General features: G+C 46.1%; 1 protein-coding gene across 7 annotated transcripts in view; it reads left to right on the plus strand.

Moving 5' to 3' along the window:
- RBM33 (RNA binding motif protein 33) overlaps positions 1–24120 on the plus strand; it is a 193186-nt gene that overhangs the window by 146348 nt on the left and 22718 nt on the right. The window contains exons 18-19 of one of the 7 annotated variants that reach the window (XM_073581584.1): positions 6209–6246; positions 21141–23150. The exons of 5 other annotated variants lie outside the window; for them this stretch is intronic. In XM_073581584.1, the coding sequence (XP_073437685.1) occupies positions 6209–6246; positions 21141–21231 (129 nt within the window). In that variant the 3' untranslated portion in view covers positions 21232–23150. Of the gene's footprint in view, positions 1–6208; positions 6247–21140; positions 23151–24120 lie in introns of those variants that run through there. One more of the 7 variants, XM_073581587.1, reaches the window with a different exon arrangement.

Below are 24120 nucleotides of genomic sequence, written 5' to 3' on the forward strand. Positions count from 1 at the left end.
ATTGAAAACTGGACAGAAGGCGGGACAAAACTCTTGTGGAGTAACTCACCTCTAGGGTCCAGAACATGCTACAGTAAACCTCGACCATCCGTACCTGACACGAGAGTGTCTGACCTACCTGAAGGTGGAGTATACAGTTATGTTGCTACTGAGATCCACCCTGTGGTACAGAGATCCCCTCCGTTTTGACCTGGTAGCCTTTTACGTTTAACTGTTAACAAACCACAGATGTTATTGACTAAGAGATAAGCAGCTGAAAGATGTCTTAGACTCACATGAAATAGGCTTGGAATCGCAGCTGCAGCCCGCTGGAGGTAATAAGTGCCGTCACCTCATCCAGAGTGGTGATTATACGGGAGTTAGGTAGACGCTGCAAAGGATCCTGAGGAACGTGAGAGAGGGCGCTCCTGACTCATCTGACAATGGGACAGTAGAGCCGGGCCGGTATAGTCGCTGGACCTCGGATACGGTTGAGATACCGGAAAGATGGTGTATTGACTGAACCTGTCTGGTAGAGGACTATCTAAGTGCTCAACAAGGGATAGAATACTGCTGCAATAGGACGCTAGGAACTTGAATACGAGGGCGTATGACTCACCTGAATACGGTACTGAACACCAGAACATGTCTCCACAGCAATACGGCCATTTCGAACACTGTACCTGGTAGGTGTTGCGTCTGAAGCCTGGATAGCGGATCTAGTATAGCTCTGTGAACAAATCAGCGTGGAGAGAACCCGGAGAAGGATATTAAAGACGGTCGCTTCTGTGTCGCGGTGCGGTCTAGGCCTGGATACCTGACGACATTGGGCAGAATAACGGCTTCTGTGTTGTGGTCTGGGTCTGGATACCTGATGACATTAGGTAGAATAATGGCTTCACGTGTGGTAAGCCGTACCACGTAGTCTGTATTAAAGTATATTCTGACCAGTCAAATCTTTGACAGTAGAACAGTAGGCCTGGAATCAGAGGGAGACTAAACTCTACTCTCTGTTGTGCGACAGGGTTCCAACTACTGGATCTGCGAGTTGTGGTCAGCTTCTTTATCCACTGAGCCACCGCAGAAAATTGCCGGGTCACACAGACTTGACTTCTATCCAGCTGGAAATCGGGCCCAAACACTGCAGAAGTGAAGGGACAGAAACAGCTCATCATTCTGCTTAGAGCAGTGTGATGCCGGCGACCGGATTGCTTGCGAGCAGGAGATATGGAAGCATTTGCTATGCCGAGGCTCCCGCATCATAATGTGTGAAGCAATGGTCGAGTTCTGCACTGCCGAGAATTAAGGTACAGATCTGCGATAGCAGAAACCACAACAGCCGTGTGACAAAATCAGATCTCCGAGGCAAAAACGTGCGAGTGAAAACTTCTACCAGGCAGACGCCATATGGCAAGTTTTATCCTGTCCAATGTACGTGGGCAGACGTAGAGTGGATCGTGTCACAGAAGACAGCCGCAAGGGGTAACACATATACCATCGGCTGCATGGCTCTTGTGTGCAATGACACCGGATGTACTATTCCACTAGAGGCTGAGCGGCAGAAGATTGCTATTATGCCAGTGAATGTTATGCATGACCCCGGACCTGCGAGCGCAGGCTGATCTCACATTCGGGTCCCAGCCTAGGCTCAAGCTGCTTAGCGGTCGCCACCTGACGAATACGGTGGCGCTCTGCTTAGAATGGCCGGTGGCTCTAGATTACAATTGTACTAGGGCTGCACGGCTCTAGAGTACTACCGGCTGTAGGTCACTGTTACCCCAGTGACCACACGACGTCCAGGTACTATTACTTTAGCAATTGTACGGCTCTGGAGCACTGTTCTGTCGGTGAACGCACGTTTCCAGAGCACCATAATGCCAGTGACTGCCCTGCTATAATAGTACTATTGATAGCACGGCTAGGAGTACTTATTACACTAAAGACTGCACTGCTTACATGAGACTGCACCGCTATAGCGCAACTCCCATCAGTTTACCTAGGAAAGAAGGACTCAATGCCCCATCACTGGACCTGCGGATAGTGAGGCCATGCTTAATTTTAATATAAGCGGAACATGCTCCGCACTGTACCTGTCTAGGCCGAGTGGAGATGGGCAGGAAAAGGCTGGACCTGCCCGGTGAAGACACTAACCGGGTCCCACTCTGGGAGAAAACGACCGCCCCTCAAACGGTGCCGGAGGTTGGGGGACTGAGTAAATGGAGGCAGCCTGGAGGAGCAGGACAGAAAAGCGCGCGCTTACACTGGGCGGCCAAGGGAGGAGCAATGAGAGGAAATAACCGCACTGTTAGAAGGCTCAAGATGGCGCAGTCCGAAGACAATAGGCAGGCTAGGGGGAGTGGGTGGGGCCGTACGCCGCCTCAGGGACGCAGAACCTAGAGGGAGAGAGCGGTGGCCGGGCCCAAAACAGGCGGGAGAGAAGCCCGCTCGAGGAAGAAGGCGGGGGGCGTGGCCGCGACGCTGAGCAATGCCCAAGTTGAAGCCGGGGCCTGGAGTAGATTCGGTGGCCGCCGGGGAGTGCGGGGTGGCGCGGAGCAACGCTGCCCTGCCGCGGCGACCGTCCCCAGTGAATCCCTGCCTGCAGCCCGGCTGCCGAGGTGAAGTGAGATAAGTGCAGCCGGGGGGAAGGAAGGAAGGGGGGGAGATAGGAAGAGGCTGCTAAGAGAAGCCTTGGGAGACATACCCTCAGAGGTCCTGGTAGAGGAAGAGGCTGCTGATAGAAGCCTTGGGAGAGATACGACTCAGGGGTCCCGGTAGAGGAAGAGGCTGCTGAGAGAAGCCTTGGGAGAGATACGACTCAGGGGTCCCGGTAGAGGAAGAGGCTGCTAAGAGAAGCCTTAGTCCCATACTTACCCTGTTCCTGTCTTCTGCATGCAAAAACCTGTGGCGGAAGACTGGTACCTTCATCATCCATGTAGAGGGATGTCCGCGTCTCTGCCAGACCGACAGGCTCTGGTCGGCGAGTGGGTGGGAGACGAGGACCTCTGGATCGCCTGACACGCATCTGTGCTCGGGGCTTTGGGTCCTGCTGTGGAGAGCTATGAGGATGCGGGGTGGCAGTACACGCCATCCTCAGTCCCTTTGTGGGACTACAGATGTGACCATTCACTCTGTATCCCTCCGTAAACCTGAAAAGAAACGACGCACACCGAGGTAGATATGGGTCTAATGAAAGACCCGTGTCCACCTCCTACTGACACTAAGCTAAACTGAACATCCTACTTCCTGTCGGTGGGGTGTACACTGCGGAGGAGGAGCTAACTTTTTTTTCTACATCGTGTCAGCCTCCTAGTGGCAGCAGCATACACCATGGTTTCTGTGTCCCCCAATGAGGCGATAGAGAAATATGGATTTTCAACCCTGTCTTTTTTTCCCAGCAAATCTCCCTACTGTAATATCACTGTCACTGCATGAGGTAAACGTTTCAAAGGAGGCAGAAGTGTCAGCTCTTCCTATGTTTTTAACTTTTTCAGTTAATTAGTTTATAGTTTCCCTAGTTGTAATTAATCTTATGTTCAATGTGAGAGCCTTGCTTCAACTGAGGTGTCTTATGGATTTTTAAGTATTTGATACACTGCCAATTTTACAAGTTTTCCCATCTACAAAGAATGGAGAGGTCTGTAATATTATCGTAGATACATTTCAGCTGGGAGAGACAGAATCTAAAAATAAAAACCAGAAAATCACATTGTATGATTTTAGTCAATCAAATACACATTAATTATTTGATACAATAGAAAAACAGAACTTAGTATTTGGTACAGAAACCTTCTCTTTGCAATTTCAGTGGTCAGACGTTTCCTGTAATTCTTGACCAAGATTGCACTACTTAGTTGCCATGGCTCTGTGTTTCATGTCATTATCACGCTGTTAGACCCAGCCATGACGCATCTTAAATTCTCTTACTGAGGGAAGGAGGTTGTTGACCAAAATCTCACGATTCATGACCCCATCCATCCTACCTTCAATACAGTGCGGTCACCCTGTCCCCTTTGCAGAAAAGAACCCTCAAAGTATTATGTTTCCCCCACCATGCTTCACAGTTGGGACAGTGTTCTTGAGGTTGTACTCAGCCGCCTTCTTCCAAATACAACAAGCGGAGTTGATACCAAAAAGTTCTATTTTGGTCTCGTCTGACCACATGACCTTCTCACATGTCGCCTCTGGATCATCCTGATGGTTATTGGCAAACTTTAAACGGTCCTGGCGTGAGCAGGGGGACCTTGCATGCCCTGCAGGTTTTTAATCCATGACAGCATAGTGTGTTACTAACGGTAACGTTTGAGACTGTGGTCCCAGCTCTCATCAGGTCATTGACCAAGTTCTCCTGTATAGTTCTGGGCATGACATTTCTCAGAGTTATCCTTACCCACCAAGGCGAGATCCTGCATGGAGCCCCAGACCAAGGAAGATTGACAGACATCTTGTGTTTCTTCCATTTTCTAATAATTGTGCCAACAGTTGCTGCCTCCTCACCAAGTTGCTTGCCTATTGTCCTCTAGCCCGTTCCCAGCCTTGTGCAGGTCTACACTTTTGTCCTTGGTGTCTTTAGACAGCTCTTTAGTTTTGGCTACAGTGGAGAGGTTGGAGTGTGATTGATTGTGTGTGGACAGGTGTCTACAGTAACGCATTCAAACAGGTGCAATTAATACATGTAATGAGTGCAAAGTAGGAGGGCTTCTTAAAGAAACACTAACAGGTCTATGAGAGCCAGAATTCTTGCTGGTTGGTAGGTGATCAAATACTTATTTTACACAAAATGCCATTTAATTATTTAAAAATCATACAATGTGATTTTCTGTTTTGTTTTTTTTTGTTTTTTTTTTTATTTATTTATTTTTAGATTTTTATTTGTAGATTCTCATAGTTGAATTGTACCTACGATAAAAATGACAGATCTCTCCATATATATAACATATATATTTGAAAACATGAATCACCTTCCCTTTTCTCATTCTGTAAATAAAAAAGTTGGAGTACAAGATACAGATTTTAGCAAGAAATTTTTTTGCTAAAATGTGTGTTCACCTTGTAGTCCAATGGCAGCTTCCTGTGTTGGAGGAGAACGCTTCCTGATCACTGACATAACGGCTCTCTTCTGCTCCACACTGATCATCTAGCAGAGCTGAGTGTGTGTGTACTGTGCATGCCTCTGCGTTGTATATGTGTGCTCTGCAGAGTGTGTGCATGCTGGGGATCTGCCATATGTGTATAATTCACATGCTGTGGAGAAACGCTAACAGGAGAGCCATTACCTCCCTATTCCACCCTTGTGCATTAAAATGAGTGGTGTTGACCCTCCACTTTTTTAAACTACCAACAAAATAAGGCACATTCACTCACTATCATCCCCATGGATCGAGCACAGGCTGCTCCTGTGGACTGCGCGGGAAATATGGCATCATCTATCGCCCTTTCTCTGACCACCAGCGCATGCTACACTGGGTCCATGGGGGTGGCAGCTCTTCTGGATACATCATATGCCTATTTCTATTCCATCCAAGACACTTGTAAAGGTTTTTTTTTTTTTTTTTTTATTGAGGCCTGGCAACCTATTTAGCTCCTGGTGACTGTTTTATTTGTATCAGTGTGTGAGTTTTTCTTGAGAGGACACCCACATAAAGCACTGCTATTTCAATTGAACTTTGCAGCGTGGTAATGCGGTAGATCTTCTATATTGCTGCTTATAGCACATGTTGTCCTCTTCTGTACCTTCCAGTGGATCTATAGCACAACCCAGTGGCTATATGTTGTCAGGAGCAGCACGACATGGTGACCACAGTTTTTCTGGAACCTTTCTGCTACTTTTTTGGCTGATCTGTGGATAAACCACAACTGATGTTACTACTGAGTAAGAAGAAAAACTTGCGGTACTAATCTGAAGGTTAATAGTGTTAGAAAGTTGTCCTTCCTCTGTACTGAAAACACAAATTTTGGGGGGAAAAAAGTGAACTTTGCTTTGTGGTACAAGTGATGCGGCGCAGCTGCAGTCTCCGCTCTCGGCACTGAGAGCAGCGGCTGTAAGCGCCCAGCGCTTTGACTGGCGGTCGGTTGTGCAGTGCATAGCCAGTTGTTAATATAGGGTAAATTTGGAGGTTAATAGCATTTGGGGACATGACAGGTTCTCTTTAATATATCTCCCCACCTGACCTCAATGTGTGCTGCACTCGTTCTCATCAAGATCAGTAATGCCATCTGTGTACTTTCTCAGCACGTGCTTTTGGAACCGGAGAGGCAGATTATCCTACCGTAAGTTTTGTAAATTGGGGTGAAGGTTATCAGGGTTTCTTATTACTTTGTTATGAAATTAAAGTCTAGACCCATGGTGACTATTTTAGTATTTTTGGAGGTGGTCATGAGGTTCTTCTCTTAATGCTGTAATGTTAAGGATTCCTCTATTGATGAACCACATGTCTATATAAGTACAGAACAATCTATGGCAGCAAATATTGATTATAACAAAATATTTAATTTGTGACCATTTTGTGCCAGGAGACTTGTATTTTCCATAATATCACTGATATGCCGCTCCCAACAGATGAAGTTGTGTGTGGAGGCTTCTTGAGGGTAACCAAGGGTCTAGATTTTGCCTGTAGCCTTCATATTAAAGGGACACTTAAACAAAAACTAAATAAAGAACTGCTTAAAGGGAATCTGTCACCAGGATCAACCCTCCTAAAATGTCTATATGGGCATGCAGGTCATAGGAAGTTGAATAAATTGGTACCTTGTTATCTGAGATCTGTTTTCTTATTCCAGAGAAATAACCATTTTCCCTGAGAATCTTTTCCCTGAGATTATTTTAGATGACAAAGGGCGTTACCAGTGTGAGACATGTAATGACTGACAGTCTGCTCCACTGATCTCCATGTATTTCATTTAAAATAAGCCCTGGAGGCAGATTCTCAGTAGATCAGTGTCCGGCCCATAGATCTTAACAGCTAATTTACATATTAAGAAAAATGTGGATTTCTCTGGAATAAGACGTCGGTTCATAGATATCAAGGTATCATTTTATTCAGCTGACTATGACCTATATGTCTTATCAACTGCTTAGGATGACTGATCCTACTGACAGATTCCCTTCAGCATAATCTACTTCTCAATCTGATGTCACAGCCACCAATAAAAGTTCAGGTTATGCCAAAAGGCCACATCCCATCATTTGGTCCTAGTGCGGGATATTCAAGGAGGGCTAAAGCTGAAGTCCCACACAACATTTTTCAGTGTTAAATTTCATTTTTTATTTTGTCAAATATTCTGCTTGCAATAATAACTGTAAAGGCAGTCTACATAAATATCATAGTTGGGGTTCATGGTGGATTACACCTTTTCTTCCCCCACCGCTCCCAAGATAAAAAAGAAAGAAGCATGCTCCGGGCACGCAGGTTTTGATTCTGTTTTTCCCAAATGATGGTGGAGGTGGCTGTGCAAGCTAAACTTTGCTTTGGTAGGCTAAATTTTGGCGTTTGTTTTCCAGCCTAAATGCTAGTGTTAAGTGTCCCTTTGATATTTTATCCTGACTTGTATTTAATTTGTAAGTTCTACCTGTAAAATAGTAAGTTTGTCACTGGCATTATGTAATTCTCACACGTTTTCTTTAATATACACTGCTCAAAGAGAATTTGCTGCTCGATTCATATCGCCAAAATCACGGGCAGCATTAATCACATCCAGGCTGCACGATTGCAGCCAAATATATTTTCACTCCAGCATTTCAAAGAAAACTTAGTATAAAGAGCAATTCGGGGACCGTATGGAGAGACCAGACTAGTCCTGTGCTACCCCCAGCCGACTGCTTCACTTTGCTCTATGATATAAACAGTTCTCTCCCTATTTAAACACTTGGGAGACCTGTCAATCACCTTTAGCGGCTCTGGGAAAAGCCAACTGAGGGTGGCACACAACTAGTCTTGTCTCTGCATATGGTCCCTGATCAGATATTCCTATGACATTTTCTTTTATGTACTGGAACGTCTTGGAGTATAATACATCTGGCTGCAATCATGCAGCCTGGATCTGATTCATTCTGCCCATGGTTCAGGCAGTATGAATCAAGTGACAGGTTCCTTATTCAGGGAACACTTAACTTACACATCTGATGTCGAAAGAAAGATTCAAGCTGAATATCTTTACTCATTTTAATGGTGTAAGTCTTTGAGATCATAATGCTGTATCAACAGTCAATGGAAACCAAAATCATCAACCAGCTGAGGGCCGGATTCTAATTCACCCAAAAGTAAAATTCAATCCGTCAGATCTAATTTGTGTGAATTTCATCAAGGTAACTCATAATGTGACTCATGGCCACCATATTCCTGTATGCATATCCGCCAAAATCTCAGCATGCTCCTGATGAGACAGCGGATGGTGTCCTTGGGATTTCCTCCCAGGACTGGGTCTGGGCATCAGTGCTCCTGGACAGTATGTGGCATCGGCTACACTGATATATAATGGGCCCATAGGTTTCTCAATTGGATGAGGGACAATCAATGCATCAAAGCCATTGTCATCCAGAAACTGACTACACACTCTGGCCAAATGAGGCCCATCAATATCCTACACCAGTCGGAACATAGAGCCCCAGCGTAAGGTCTGACAATTTTTCTGACTTCATCCCAGTAAGGCTACCGTTGGATCATGTGGAGATTTGAGGCCCTCAGAACGTACCTCCACAGTCCATCACTAACCCACCTGTATTCTTGTATAATATTGCAGCCTGCATACCGTTCACTGTGATCTGTCCAGACACTGTCACGTCTGTCACATACTCCGTGTCAACCGGGATGTTCTGTGAAGAGAACGGGTCTCCAGTGGTGGACCTATAAATTCTGGTGTGCTATGACAAGTACCAATCGGGCTCCTCTGCACAGAGCTGTGAAGGCCAGTCCCATTATAGGAATTCAGGTGCTCTCATGGAGCCTGTTTCTGATTAAACCCCTTTTGTTTGGTCATGACAGTGCTCCTCATGTGTCTTCTCACACAGAGATACTGCTATCATCGATCCTGCTTTTGTAATAATGCGCTTCTCCGGCCTTCTGCTCTCCTCCGGTTACTGCCTGTGTCCAGGTATCTGCTCCATGCTGTTGACTCTGCTGTTTAGATGTGCCTTCCTGGGAGCGCCAGATGACCTGTGCAATCTGAGCGTGTTGCCAGTCCCACGTCCTGCTACCTGTAGTGTCAGACACTGGCCAAACACAAAACAAGATAGAAATCAGGAAGCTTAAGAGAAGAATGGTCTGTAGTCTCCACCTGTACAGCCATTCCGTTTTTGGAGTGGTCTTGCTGTTACCTCTGCTGTTCACCTGTCGTCTCTCTCGTTTGCACTAAAGCAGGTGACTTTCACAGTTGCTTATTCTTCGTAACTGGACAGATTTATATCCCCGAAGTTTAGGTGACTTTGGGTTATACAGAGATGTGTAAGTGTTCCCTTCAAGTTTTGAGCAGCGTATATAATATGCTAGGTTTAATAAAGCTGTGTACTGTCCTCTTCAGGGTTGTGAGCAGTAGCTGATTTTATCTATTACTTTCCATGAAGAGACAAATGTGACATTTCTTTTGTGTCCAGAAATTCAGAATGATTCCATGCAATCTGTTTGTGTTTATGACATGCATGATAATCCCAGAGTCAAACCAGTGGGATGTTAATTGATCTAATAAATTGGGCCGATAATGGTACCGTTCATCATAGGCGATCAGTTTTCTCTCTATTTGAATAAATTGGAGTTATTGCATTTGCCTAGGTCACTGGGGGTCCCAACATTTGGGCTTCCAATGATTGGTGTAACTCATCCTATGGGTCATTACGTGGATTAGAGAGCCCCTTTCAGCAAATACTTCATTTATATCACTACAGGTCTGGATATATGGACATGTGCGTGGTCTGTACAGGATATTTATGAGCCTACTTCAGACAGGCTGGCCACAATTTTCTACCATTTACTGGCCTTTAATATTGGCTAACCTTTTTAGAAAGAAATTTCATGTTTGGATCTTCTGGATAACTGCTTTGCACAGTATACTTTACTTGTACATACCCACCATATATTGGAAGGATTTGATCACATCTGTGTTGGACAATGTCTTTTTATGGAAAATAAAATAAGACAGACACCTTGGCAGAACCCCATCTGGCTGTGCTCACACATCGTTTTGGTACCATGGAAGTAAGTAGCTTGCTACTTATTTCTTGTGGATTCTGCAAAGAGGATGGGGCTGATGTTGTTCGTTCCATGGCACAACAAACAGGATTTCCAGCCTCTGATTTCAGCTGTGGGAAATGTCTGATTTTAATCCTCGTTTTCTACAAGCTCTTAACGGTGTCAAGTTGGGCAATGAATCTGGTACTTAATTGTTGCTTCGTTTTTAGGCAGACCATTGGTTCAATATATCTACTACTAAAGTTAGATTTTTATAAATTAAAGACCGCTATTAAACAGTTTCCCACTTTATTCAGAAAAGAACACTTGTATATCTGTGTATAAACAGTGTCAAGCTTACTTGTGTATGTATGGTCACCATTCAACACCTTTCATTACATACAGATGATTAACATACAGAATAGAGTGGAATTTTACACTGAATTACTTATACTTATCCTAGATTATAGCCTGTGCAATCCTAAGGAGCTGCAGTCTTCAGAGCTGAATTCTCACAGCATTCTTTGCTGATTCATTGATTGCACATACTGTAGCTTATAGCTTATTCTGGTAAGGCTATGTTTATACATACAGAGCTTTCCCGTTGAGCACCGCAATGGGGTTTTCATTGGAATTCTCAAAATATAGGATTCTGGTAGAAGCCCTAACCCTGACATAGCCATTCACTATTGAGGCCAACATTCACTGTCTTGCCTCCTTCCTGGCAGTGTGTCTTTCTCTTTCGTCTCATTGGGGGACACAGGAACCATGGGTGTGTGCTGCTGTGACTAGGAGGTTGACACTATGCATGAAAAAGTTAACTCTGCCTCCGCAGTATACACCCCTGTGACCGACTGTAGGACAACCAGTTTTGCTTAGTGTCAGCAGGAGGTGGACAGAGGTCTTTCACAGCCCCATGCCTACCTCAATGTGCGTCGTTCCTTTTCAGGTAACCATGGAGGAATACAGAGTAGATATGCTACATCTGTCTGTATTCCCACACCGGGATTATGAGTACAGCGTGTACTGCCACCCCTATCCTCATGAATCCCCGCGGGCAGGACCCTATCCCCTAACACAGGACTCGTGTTCAGGTGGCAGCTGCTGGTCCTGACCTTCGTCTCCCATCACTCGCCCACCAGAGCCTGATGATCGAGAGAGACGCCCTGCAGAAAAGGTTTGGGACAGCAATCTTTTCATGCAGGTAAACCGACCCCTGTTATGGGGTGAACTGGAGGTAAGAGGCTGCAGCGTTGTATGATCTGCTCACCAGCTGCTCTGGCTGAATGTGACTGCTGTAATCAGCACTCGGGCTTGCAGCCCATGGCTCTATACTTAATTTAAGAGCCAACACTTACTTTCAAGCACGCGGTGCAGCACGGTTCCAGCCTCCTCCCATGGCAGCGTTATGGCCCTGGGCTCCAGCAGGAGCCCAGCATGGCCGACGCCAGATTCCGGCTCCCGGAAGGCCCCGCCCCCCGGCTTCCTCTTCCTGTACCAGCGCCATCTTGGTGCTCCAGGAGGCCAGAGCAGGGCCCCGCCCACCACTTCCGGGTGGGGATTTCATAAGGCTTCTAGGCAGCGGCAGGGCTGTTCACCTCTCTCTCTCTCTCATCAGCCTTCGGGCGGCAGCTGCGGTGGGGACACAGGTCATGGGTATGTGAGTACTGCACTACAGGTTGCTCCCTCACTCCGCTCTCTACCCCCGACGGTCGGCACCAGGTAAAACCTGTCACTATGCCCAAGGGAGAGCAGTCCCGCTCCTCCTCCTCATCCGCTTCAGTGACCTTGGTCAAATATTTTGTATGTACCAAATTCAATGTCAGGCTTCCTTCAGGTCAGTCCTCGCCACTCTGCTCAGATTGCAGCAGACCTACGGTGTCACCTACGCTAGAGAGCAGGTGCAGCCCCCCGTTTTGCCTGTCAGAGCTCCCACATTACCCCTGGAGCAGGAGGAAGCCACCTTGCCTACCACCCAGGGGCCACCCATCACCACGGGAGACAACAAGTGTCCAGGATGGGCCTCTTCCTTATCTAAGTCCGTGGCCGACCTTACCAAGGTATCACAGACCTTGGTAATGGTGCTTAACAGATTGCCACTTCAGACTCCAGTGGACACATGAGCACCAAAGGAGCCTCCTTTTGGGCCTTCTAAAGGCCGTAAAAGGTTTAGACAGGACCACCAGGTCCCCTTCTCACTCAATCTCACCGCCAGAATTCCTCTGGCCGTCTGCCTCCTCCCGGTCCTCATCCCCAGAATCAGGCGAGGCACTATCAGAGACACACTCAGATGAGGGTTCTGAGTACGGGCCAGAACAGTCCCAGGTCAAGGATATGGTTCAGGGCCTCATTGCCGCAGTCAATGAGACTTTTAACATTGGGGACACCACATCAAAACCTAATGATCAGGTTTTTTGATTTAAGCGTCATAAGTCCCCCTCTAAGGTCTTCGCCTCCCACAAGGATTTTGAGGAAGTGTTGGCCAGGGAAAGGGAAAACCCAACCATGCGGTTTCAGAGAAGTAATTTTTTTTGGATTCTATATCCCTTCCCTCCAGATCTCACCGCCAACTGGATCACCTCCCCTTTGGTGGATCCACCAGAGTCCAGACTCGCTACCAATACAGTCCTCCCACTTGCCAGTGGGGCAGTCCCCACTGGCAAGGTCCCAATGATAGGAGGATAGAATCCCTTGCAAATTCTGCCTTTGATTCAGCAGCCGCTACATTGTGTCCAGCCTTCGCCTCAGCCTGGGTAGCTAAGTCTGTTACAGAATGGGCCAAACAGCTTAGACAGAGCATATTGGCCGGGGCACCACCAGCGGAACTGGCGGAGTTCGCAGATCAAATCTCGCATGCCGGGAGGTATATGGTACCAGCAGCCCTGGATGCTGTGTCTTGCGCAGCTCAAGCATCCAGTAACAAGGTAGCCGTCCGGCGGACGGTCTGGCTAAAGGCTTGGCAGGCTGATTTGTCTTCAAAGAAATCACTGACCAATCTGCCGTTTCAGGGCACCCGGCTCTTTGGGTCAATGTTAGATCAAATCATCAAGGATGCAACGGGGGGGGGTTACAAGCTCCCTTCTCCCTCAGGCCAAACCTCGTCAATATGTTTTCAAACGTAGGGCTCAGCCCTTTCGCCGTACCCCAGCGACAGGCAGTTATGCTCAGGGCCCGCAGGGGTCGCAAGCACAGAGAGATAGGAGGAAGGTATCATTTTGGGCCACCCCGTCATGGCATTCCCGCAGTTCCAACAGCAGAGCTATCAGGTCTGGGCCGGGCAGAGCCACTTCAGCCTGACGCCAGCAGGGAGTCCAACTCCCTTCCCAGTACCTCTCCCTGACTAGGAGGCCGCCTTCTCCTCTTCAGAAATGTCTGGCAGAATTCAGTAGAGGATATCTGGGTAAAGGAGGCAGTGTCAACAGGATGCAAGATAGACTTCAACGCGCTTCCGCGAGATCACTTCTTTCTATCGCAGCCACCAAAAGACGCTACTATGGCTCTAGGGTTTTTTGCGGCACTCGACTCAACGCAGGAGTAATCGTCCCCCTTCCCGAGCAGGAACGTATTACCGGCTTTTACTCAAACCTGTTTGATACCAAAAAATGATGGCTCCGTTCGTCCCATACTAGACCTCAAAAGGCTAAACAGATGGGTCCGCTTACACCATTTCAAGATGGAATCGATTTTGTCGGTAATTACGTCTATGGAGGATCAAGAATTCCTATGTTCCATAGATATCCGGGACGCCTACCTACACGTCCTGTTTTTTCAGGGACATGAGAGGTTTTTGCGTTTTGCTGTCCAAAACCAGCATTTCCAGTTTGTGGCCCTGCCATTTGGGCTGGCAACAGCCCCCAGAATTTTTACAAAGACTTTGGCAGCGTTGGTAGCTATATTAAGGGTCAGAGGCGTAATATTGGTACCATATCTCAACGATTTTCTCGTCAAGGCGCCCTCCTTCGCTCAGGCCCAGGAAAATCTAGCGGTAGTTTTAAACACGCTCTCCCGGTTTGGTTGGATCATAAACGGAGAAATCCTATCTAACGCCAACACAACGCCTAGAATTCTTAGGAATGGTAATTGACACACGCTGCTCAAGGGTCTTTCTCCCAGAAAGAAAGTGGATTACCCTCCAGCAGGGAATTTGCTCTCTGTTGAAATTCTGGCTTCTATCCTTTCCCGCTGCCGAGAGTCCTGGGAAGAATGGTGGCAGCTTCAGAGGCAATACCCTTTGCCCTGTTCCGTTCCAGGATACTGCAGAGGAACATCCTCCTTCAGTGGGACAGGTCCATCTCTTTGCTGGATCGCCCCTTCCTCCCTTCCATTCAGACCAGGGAGTCCCTCAAGTGGTGGCTGACCTCCCCCCTTGTTCATCTGGGACCGCCTTTTCCCCCTGTCCACTGGCAGGTAGTAACTACAGATGCCAGTCTCCTGGGCTGGGGTGCGGTATTCCACCACCTGACTGTCCAGGGACGATGGTCGAGGCAAGAATCCTCACAATCAACATTTTAGAACTGAGGGCGGTCTTTCTAGCACTTCTACATTGGGAAAGATACCTCAACAACCAGCCAGTCCGGATTCAAACGGACAACGCCACGGCGGTGGCATACATCAATCACCAAGGGGGAACCAGAAGTCCCTGGGCACTGGCCGAGGTATCCAGAATCTTCAACTGGGCAGAAACCACACATCCGTTAATTTTGGCAGTTTACATTCCTGGCACAGACAACACGGCCGCTGACTTCCTCAGTTGGGAGGGGCTTGCGGCAGGGGAATGGTCTTTACACCAGGAAATGTTCCGTCAGATATGCCAGCTATGGGGGACTCCAGATGTGGACCTCCTGGCATCGCGACTGAACAGAAGGGTCCAACAGTTTGTCTCAAGATACCGCGATCCTCTAGCAATAGGGGTCGACGCGCTGGTCATTCCCTGGACACAGTTCAGACTCCCTTACCTGTTCCCTCCTCTTCCTCTCCTGCCCAGGCTGCTAAAGAAGATCAAGGCAGAAGGGGTGCCGGTCATATTGATCGCCCGTACTGGCCCAGGAGGACCTGGTTCGCAGAAATTATCAATCTTCTCACAGGCACCCCCTGGAGATTCCCCGACAGACCAGATCTCCTGGCTCAGGGGCCGTTTTACCACCCGAATTCTCAGTTGCTCAATTTGACGGCATGGCTGTTGAAACCACAATACTGAGAGCAGCGGGTTTTTTGGACCGAGTCATTAATACAATGATCCAGACTAGGAAGCCTTCCTCTTCCAGGGTCTATTATCGAGCCTGGAAGGCCTATTTTGGCTGGTGTGAGTCTAATCACGTCACACCTATGCCCTGTTCCCTGCCAGCTGTCCTAGCTTTTCTCCAGGCAGGGTTAGGTGGTGGTCTGGCCCTCAGTTCCTTGAAAGGCCAGGTATCTGCTCTCTTTTTCAAAAGAATTTGGCCTCCCGCTTACAGGTTAAGTCCTTTCGGCAAGGAGTGGCACAAGTGGCCCCTCCTTGGAGATCCCCTGTGGCTCCATGGGATCCTAACTTGGTCTTGGAAGCCTTTACAGGTTCACCCTTTGAACCCCTACAGGAAGCTCCCATGTCTTTGTTGTCCTGGAAGGTGGTATTTCCTGTAGACATCACCTCTATTAGGCGGGTTTCAGAATTAGCGGCATTGTCCTGTTGTCCTACATTCCTAATTATGCACCAGGACAAGGTTGTTTTGCGGCCTCCTCCTAACTTTCTTCCCAAGGTGGTATCAGCCTTCCTACTGAACGAGGATATAATCCTTCCGTCATTTTGTCCCGCTCCAACCCATCCTTTGGAGCGTTCTTTGAATAAGCTAGACCTGGTCAGGGCGATAAGGATCTATCTGGCCAGAACCACTCCTTTCAGGAAGACGGACTCGCTCTTTGTTATCCCCAATGGGGTGAGAAGAGGCCTGCCGGCCTCTAAGGCAACAATTGCCCGCTGGATCAGAATGGCAATTCTGGAAGCCTACCGGGGTCCCCTGCTGGGGTCAAGGCCCATTCAACCCGGGTGGTGGGCGCCTCCTGGGCGGTACACAACAGGGCATCAGCCATGCAGTTGTGCAAGGCTGCCACATGGTCGTCTGTGCATACCTTTTCAAGGTTCTATAAGGTCCATACCTATGCTTCAGCGGACGCCAGCCTAGGCAGAAGAATCTTGCAGGTGGCAGTGGTGAGTTCTCCGACCTGAAGGAAGTTTCTGTCTTTTCCCACCCCAGGGTCTGCTTTTGGACGTCCCACAGTTCCTGTGTCCCTCAATGAGACGAAAGAGCAAACAGGATTTTGGTTGCTTACCGTAAAATCTGTTTCTCAGAGTCTTCATTGGGGGAACACAGCGCCCTCCCATGATTTTATTACGTGTAATGAATATATGATGACTTACATGATAATGTCTCCTCCTACTGCTTTTTCACTGACTGATTGTCCTACAGCCAGTCGGAGGGGTGTATACTGCAGAGGCGGAGTTACCTTTTTTTCATGCATAGTGTCAACCTCCTAGTGACAGTAGCACACACCCACGGTTCCTGTGTCCCCCAATGAAGACTCTGAGAAACAGATTTTACGGTAAGCAACCAAAATCCTGTTTTTTTCAGATGTGCGCACAACATGGAAAACCATCTTTTTGTGCATATCCGAAAAAGGCTAACCCTACCAAGACAGAGGCCACACAGTGTGTGTGTGTGTGTGTGTGTGTGTGTGAACCTAGGTTTATTTACATGCTGGAAAATGTAGAATTTACGCCATAATCCATTTAAAGGGTATCTGTCAGCACCAGTCAATAGCAAACTGCTCTATACATGATGTCCCTCACCGGACACTGAGTATAGTGATATAATTTTGTGTACTCACCCACATGCCTCTGCAACTTGCCGGTAAATATTATAAACGGCACATGTCAATCATCCACAAATCATTTCTCTGCCTTTCCTAATGAATAATCCTATTTCTGCTGCCCTGTGTCTGGCGTGATAAATTTGCTGACAGGGTACCTTTGAAAGGAGGCTGGGTGGGATCACAGCAATGGATTTGCATGTGGAAGACTAGGTGGCACGTACAGGGCTGTCACTGAATTTCATGGCCCCTTATTGGCAAACTATTCGGGCCCACTTGACACTTCGGCCAGGCTCCGCCCCTCGAACTTTCCACAGTTGCACCACCCTCTCTTGGAAAAAGTCCACTTCTGCACCATGTCCTCACCAATCATACATTAAGAGTTCCCATTCAACACTGTATGACATAGCCATCAGCTTTTTTTTTACCGAACGGCAAGCCCTCCTGGTGATAGATTTCAAGTGAACCAGCAGAATCCGGCCGCAGGGGCCCGGTGAGCTGGTGAGGGGGCATGGTCCCCAAGTCTCACAGGGCACCATACGCCAGTAAGGGCAGTAATTCCCTGATGGTGGCCCTGGGCAAGTGTACATAATTTAGTTAGTGCATGCTGAAGCAGTATGTTAGCTGGATTGCCTCGACGGTGAGTTTGAAGATTAAAAAAAAATAAATTTTCTTGTTTATAATTGGAAGCCCTGTATGATGCTTTCGGTAGTTCACACATGTAAATGGTGCTGATAGATTCCCTATAAATAGATGCATGTTCCTGGTTTCGTATAGCATCCAGCAGAACTGTGAGTGCAGCTCTGGGAATGCTGAAGATTCTAACTGTAGACTAATATGGTAATGTATTTGCAAATTTAGAGGATTGATTATACATTTTTATCACCGTTTACCATTCATTAATAAGACCTTTAGTTTCCTGTTGCTGATGTACAATATTACAGTATATAACAGTACCATATTATGGTATCACTAGTGCACAGTTCTGTGGGTGACCTTCTCTGACCTCCCAGCCTGCAGGGTTCTACCAAGGTTCCTGTGTGTAAAAGCAGATTAGCACCAATGTCACTGCTGTTTTCTGAAATTGTGTATACATCGCCAGAACATTTTGACTTATGGATCCAGTGCACCGGTATAGCATTGCACCCCCTTAACAGTTTTTCCCTGAGTATTAGCACATCAGTCTTCCTCTGTGCAGGGAAATTTAAGTGCATCTCTATTTAAAGATGCACTTACCATGAATATTCTCAATGTTTAATTTATTTCAGGTCCCCTCATTTACATATATACATTTCATCCTCCATTATGGTAAATTGGGTTATGTGATCTCCTAAAAAAACAATTCAATTCAACACTAATGTGTAAACAGAAAGTCTGTCTCTGAACTGCATATTGAGTCCCTCCAGGTGATTTTCATTCTCTTCCCCACCCAACTCCCTTTCTTTCTCTATGTTCTCCCATGCAGATAAAGATATTGTTCAAGACTTGTGAAACTGTTGAAAAGAAAGCCTGACCTCGCTGCCAATAACCAATCATAGAGCATATTTCATTTGTTTTTTCTGCTCTGGTAAAATGAAAGCTGCGATTGGTTGCTTTTTTTTGTTCGTTTCATAAGTCAGAATCTTCTTTCTGCATTATATGAGAGCAGAGAGAGAATTGGTAAGACTGGCTGAAACTGCATTACACACAGCATACACCAAGACTGCTGTGTATACATCACATAGTATACGCTGAGATTGCTGTATATACATCACATGGTAGACACACCCTCTTGAATAAACATCACATAGGATACATAGACTCTGCTGTATATACACCCCATAGGATTCACAAAGCTGTATATGCATTACATAGGAGGCACAGACTCTGCTGTGTATACATATAAGGCTAGGTTCAGATTTGCGTATGCACTTCCTCCGTTCAGCTCCGCCCACTGCTGCACCTCCTCCGTGAAGCTCAGCCTACGTCTGCATGCGGCCTGCGTACCTATCTTTAGCATTGGGTACGCAGGCTGTGCGGATGTATGCGGATGCCTCTGCATAAGTCGTTTTGACGATGCGGCGACCGCAACAAATTACAACATGTTGCGTTCAACGCAGGTCGCCGCATCGTCGAAACCACGCATGCGGAGGTATCCGCATACATCCGCACGGCCTGCGTACCCAATGATAAAGATAGTTACGCAGGCTGCATGCAGACGTAGGCGGAGCTGAACGGAGGAGGTGTGGAAGTGGGCGGAGCTGAACGGAGGAAGTCCGCAACCCTCCGCAGCTCTGCCATCCGCAGATGTGAAGCCGGCCTTAGAGAGACTAAAATTCTGCTGTATACTGTAAATCCGGGGAGAGCGGATCTAAGTCACTGATAAATAGTAACCAATAGATAGTAGCAAAGCATCATGGGAATAGTAGCCTGCACTCAGGGCAGAAAAAGTCAGGATAGCAGACAACCCAGACATGGTTGCTGCTAAGCAGAGAAAAAACAGTGAAGGGGGGGCTGAATGCTGAATCCGGTAGTGCAGCACCTCCATTCTCAGAATCAGTGGGGTGTCCGATCATGAAGGGATGAAAATTATCCTAAAGAAATGATGTTTCTTTATGAAATTGCTATTCCGCTTTAAAAACGTATCAAATTAATTGGCAAATTGTCAAAAGTAGATGCTAGCTGTCCCTGATGATTGGATTGATGGGCTTCATACTCTTATCATTTTCAGAAAGCGCCACAGGATAAACCACATCCAGCTTCCAAATGTAAATATCGACCACAAAATACTTACAAATCTGAGCTTTATGCAAATGTGGTTCCGCTAGAATAAATTCTACCATTTGAACACCTTTGTTGGCAAAGAGTTTTGTTCCCCTCAGTCTTCTCCTCTCGCTTTACATTATTTCATCTGATAACAGTAAGAAAAGTGTTATTTTCCCTGTAGTTTGAAGGGGTTATCCAAGATTACAGCACCCGGTGGCCTCACCAATCAGGTGTTCTGGGTGGGTCGGATGTCAGCGGTGCGTGGAGCGGAACAACATCTATTCACTTCAGTAGAAACTGAGCTGCGGCAACTTCAATAGAAACTGAGCTGCGGCACCTGAGAACGGACACCAAACAATGTACAGAGATGGTCTGCTGACAGCTGGTCGGAGGGGCTGCCGAGTGTTGGGTGCCCGTTGATTTTCTTATTGTTAGGTCATCTATATCATAGGCTTGGATAATCCCTTTAAGGAGCAAGATATTATGGCTCTTGGTTTTAGTAGACTTTTTTTTTTTTAGCATAAGATTCTTTTTGTTCACTTTTTGCTAACGATTTAAGTTTTTTTTTTTTAAATTTTTTTAAAGGTTAACTCCACTCAAAGTCTGAAAGTACCGCCGTCATTGAGAGCCTTACTTATTGCCACCACTCGGTGTGTAGCTGCTTTTCTGCTGGATTCCAGTTCGATAGAGCACTGTCGTGAGAGATTTCCAATAACTATTTTGCTAAATCTGGGCAGAGATCATGGCTACTTTGATGATCACATATCTGATTTGTCAGAAGATCAGTTTTGAAAGGATTTGTTCATTTACATAGTGGCTAAAAATCTGAAAATGCAACTTTAGGATGCCGATTTTAGATAGGTGCATTTCGCTTAATGTGTTACTTGCCTGACGGCTGCCATTCTAGAGATCCCCACTCAGCATTGGCATCGGCTAGCGGGCATTCTACATAATACCACAGCTGCCAACTACTGCAGGTCACAGTTGTAGTATTGCCCACGTGACGCATATTGGAGCTTATTAGTTTAGGATTACATAGAATGTGTCATATATTAGTGAACTACTGAAAATTGTCAGTCTATCGCTTGTTCTTCAGTCAACGGTGAAAATGGCAATCTCTCCATACTCTTTGTATTGATAGTCACTAAAATGACATTTTATAATAAAAACCTTATGAGTAATTTCTAATGACAATCGTTGAAAGCTTTTTCGGAGTTCCTATGACTCACCTACTTCAGTGTGACCACCCCACAGAACAATTGACGACATCGGAACTTTCAGACTTTGAATGGAGTTTTAGTAAGACGATGTATGTACAGACGTCTGGTCTCCACTGATGCGATCTTCTCATTATATCTCCTTATGTTGCTCCCGATGTGATGGTTAAATCATTCTGTTTTTGTGTGACTTTTTTAGGCATGATGAATTTACTACATACGGAGACTCCACTGACTTAGTACAGAGCCCCAGCTGTAAGACTAATGTGGTTGTGAGGATTAGTTACTAGTAAAATGTTATGAAGATCTACGGTGTCTCATTTACTAGTAAGATGTTATGAAGATCAACGGTGTCTCAAAGATGCAATTGTTTACCTTGTTTCTTTTTTCATTATTTGTGTTTTTTTTTTGTCTTGAGCTCTCCACTTCAGTATTTCTGTTGTGAAATCGGCAGCAGTTTGTCCGTTTTGTCTCAAAGATGCAATTGTTTACCTTGTTTCTTTTTCATTATTTGTTTTTTTTTGTCTTGTGCTCTCCACTTCAGTATTTCTGTTGTGAAATCCGCAGCAGTTTGTCCGTTCTGTTTATTCTCTGTTCAATGCCTACAGCCCACTGCAGTCTTTTAATTTAAGATTGAACATCCCCTTTAATTACTCTAGTCAAGTTACTGTTGTTGCCTGATGCACAAATATATGCTTAATTTGCCATATTAGAGGACGTTTACACTGTGGTATATTAACTGTGAAGCAAAATCACTTGAAAATCTACATAAAAAACTATCGTGATCAAAACACCCTTAGTGATTGTCCTATTAAAGACACTGGTGGCATATCACTAGATGATTCAGTGGAATTAAGTGCCAAACAATGTCCCTAGGAAAGCATCATGCCGAACTATAGTCCTAGGAAATCGCCATGCCAAACTATGGTCCTAGGAAAGCAACGTGCCAAACTATGGTCCTAGGAAATCACCGTGCCAAACTATGGTGCTAGGAAATCACCGTGCCAAACTATGGTCCTAGGAAATCACCGTGCCAAACTATGGTGCTAGGAAATCACCGTGCCAAGCTATGGTGCTAGGAAATCACCGTCCCAAGCTATGGTCCTAGGAAAGCACCGTCCCAAACTATGGTCCTAGGAAAGCACCGTCCAAAACTATGGTCATAGGAAAGCACCGTCCCAAACTATGGTCACAGGAAAGCACCGGGCCAAACTATGGTCCCAGGAAAGCACCGGGCCAAGCTATGGTCCCAGGAAAGCACCGTGCCAAACTATGGTCCCAGGAAAGCACCGTGCCAAACTATGGTCCCAGGAAAGCACCGTGCCAAACTATGGTCCCAGGAAAGCACCGTGCCAAACTATGGTCCCAGGAAAGCACCGTGCCAAACTATGGTCCCAGGAAAGCACCGCGCCAAACTATGGTCCCAGGGAAGCACCGCGCCAAACTATGGTCCTATGGAAGCACCGTGCCAATCTATGGTCCTAGCCAAGCACTGCGCCAAAATATGACACTTGAATTTTCCTGATGGCCTTTTAAGTCAGTGGTCAGGTTGCCAGAGCTGTCTGTTAGACGCAGTGCCATTTAATTCTAGTGGTATGTAGGTCACAACTATCTGACTCCCCACCATTTGGGCATCCTTTTGTCTTGGAGACAATGTGTAGAAGTTATTAGGTAGCTTGATCTGTTATACAGATGCATGGGCGCCATGCTGGCCTCCTTGATTAACATCCCCATTAATTTGTCCTTTGGGCTGGTCACGTATTTGACACCTTTACCTTATATCATTTGGTAGATCAGAACTGAATCTACAGGAAACTGGTGATATGATTACCATAATCTCATGCACAATAGATGTCATACAGGGTTGGTCAACTCAACTAAAAGATATGTGTTAGATAGGCGGGAAGGCTTCATTTTTTTTTATAGAGATAAAAAAAAGTACCAATTAGGTGCTGAGCCATTTTGATTTCCAAATTAAAGTCAATATCTTTATTGGAAAATGTTTTTCTGCTGCCACTGATATTCAATTTGTTTTGATTAATCGTATTCTTCTTTTGAGGCAGAGGTTGCCATGTTATATTTGTTTTTGTTTTTTTTGTCTTTTGTTTTTTTTACCTGGTTCTGTAATGGAAGCTGGAGGAACTTATTTTGTACATCATCAAAAAGTTGTTAATGGTTAATATTTGTAATAAATGAGAATTCGGAGTAACCAGATTGTGTATTTCATTACTATTCGTCATTATTGGATGATAATTATGCAAATTGTCTCTTCAGAGAGGGAGAGGACTAGAACTCTAGAGCCACCTATTGGAAGTAGCAATCCTAAAAGTTAATATCGACCCTTTAACGAGCCTTGTTACATGACTTAGGATAAAAGCCAAGCCAGAATCTCAATTTGCTGAAACTGTGTTTCGGGTACTGCCCCTCGTCAGTGCAAAGTGTGAGATCTGACTTGGCTGTGAGAGAGGCGTCTGACCGATATCCTTGCGGAGAATGACATGCACAGCATGTCGAGTTGAGGAGACTTAAAGCCGCAATGCTTATTGGATCAAACGGTTTTTTGGCAGTTGTACATTTTGTTAATATTTGAGAAGCCAGTGCACAAAGGATTTACTTATTAGTAATTAGAAATGTGCAAATTGCCTCTTCAGAGAGAAAGAGGCCTAGAACTCTTATCACCACCTGTTGGAAGTAACAATCCTAAAATTCAATATTGACCCTTTAACGAGCCTTGCCATAGGACTTAGGATAAGAGCCAAACCAGAATCTCAATTATGCTGACAGGGTTTTGCTGCTCGTCAGTGCAAAGTGTGAGATCTGATTTGGCTAGATGAAAGGCTTGAGACTGGGATCTAATGGGTAACATTTCTCCCCAAAACAATCTACAAATTGAGATTCTGGTTTGGATTTTATCCTAAGTCATATTGCAAAGCTTGTTAAAAGCCTACTTTGACTTAAGCCCCTATCACACACAGCGAGATCGCTAGCGAGATTTCTGCTGAGTCACAAATTTTGTGACGCAACAGCAATCTCACCAGCGATATCGCTGTGTGTGACATGTATCTGCGACCGCCCCCCCCCACCCCCGTCGGGTATCGCTGACCGTGCTTGAAAGCCCTGGACATTTTTTTGATCGTTCGTCTCCCGCTGGTCAGCACGCATCGCTCCATGTGGCAGGC

The sequence above is a fragment of the Dendrobates tinctorius genome, unplaced genomic scaffold (assembly GCF_039654945.1).
Source record: "Dendrobates tinctorius isolate UK_male_01 unplaced genomic scaffold, ASM3965494v1 ptg000070l, whole genome shotgun sequence".
NCBI lineage: Eukaryota > Metazoa > Chordata > Amphibia > Anura > Dendrobatidae > Dendrobates > Dendrobates tinctorius.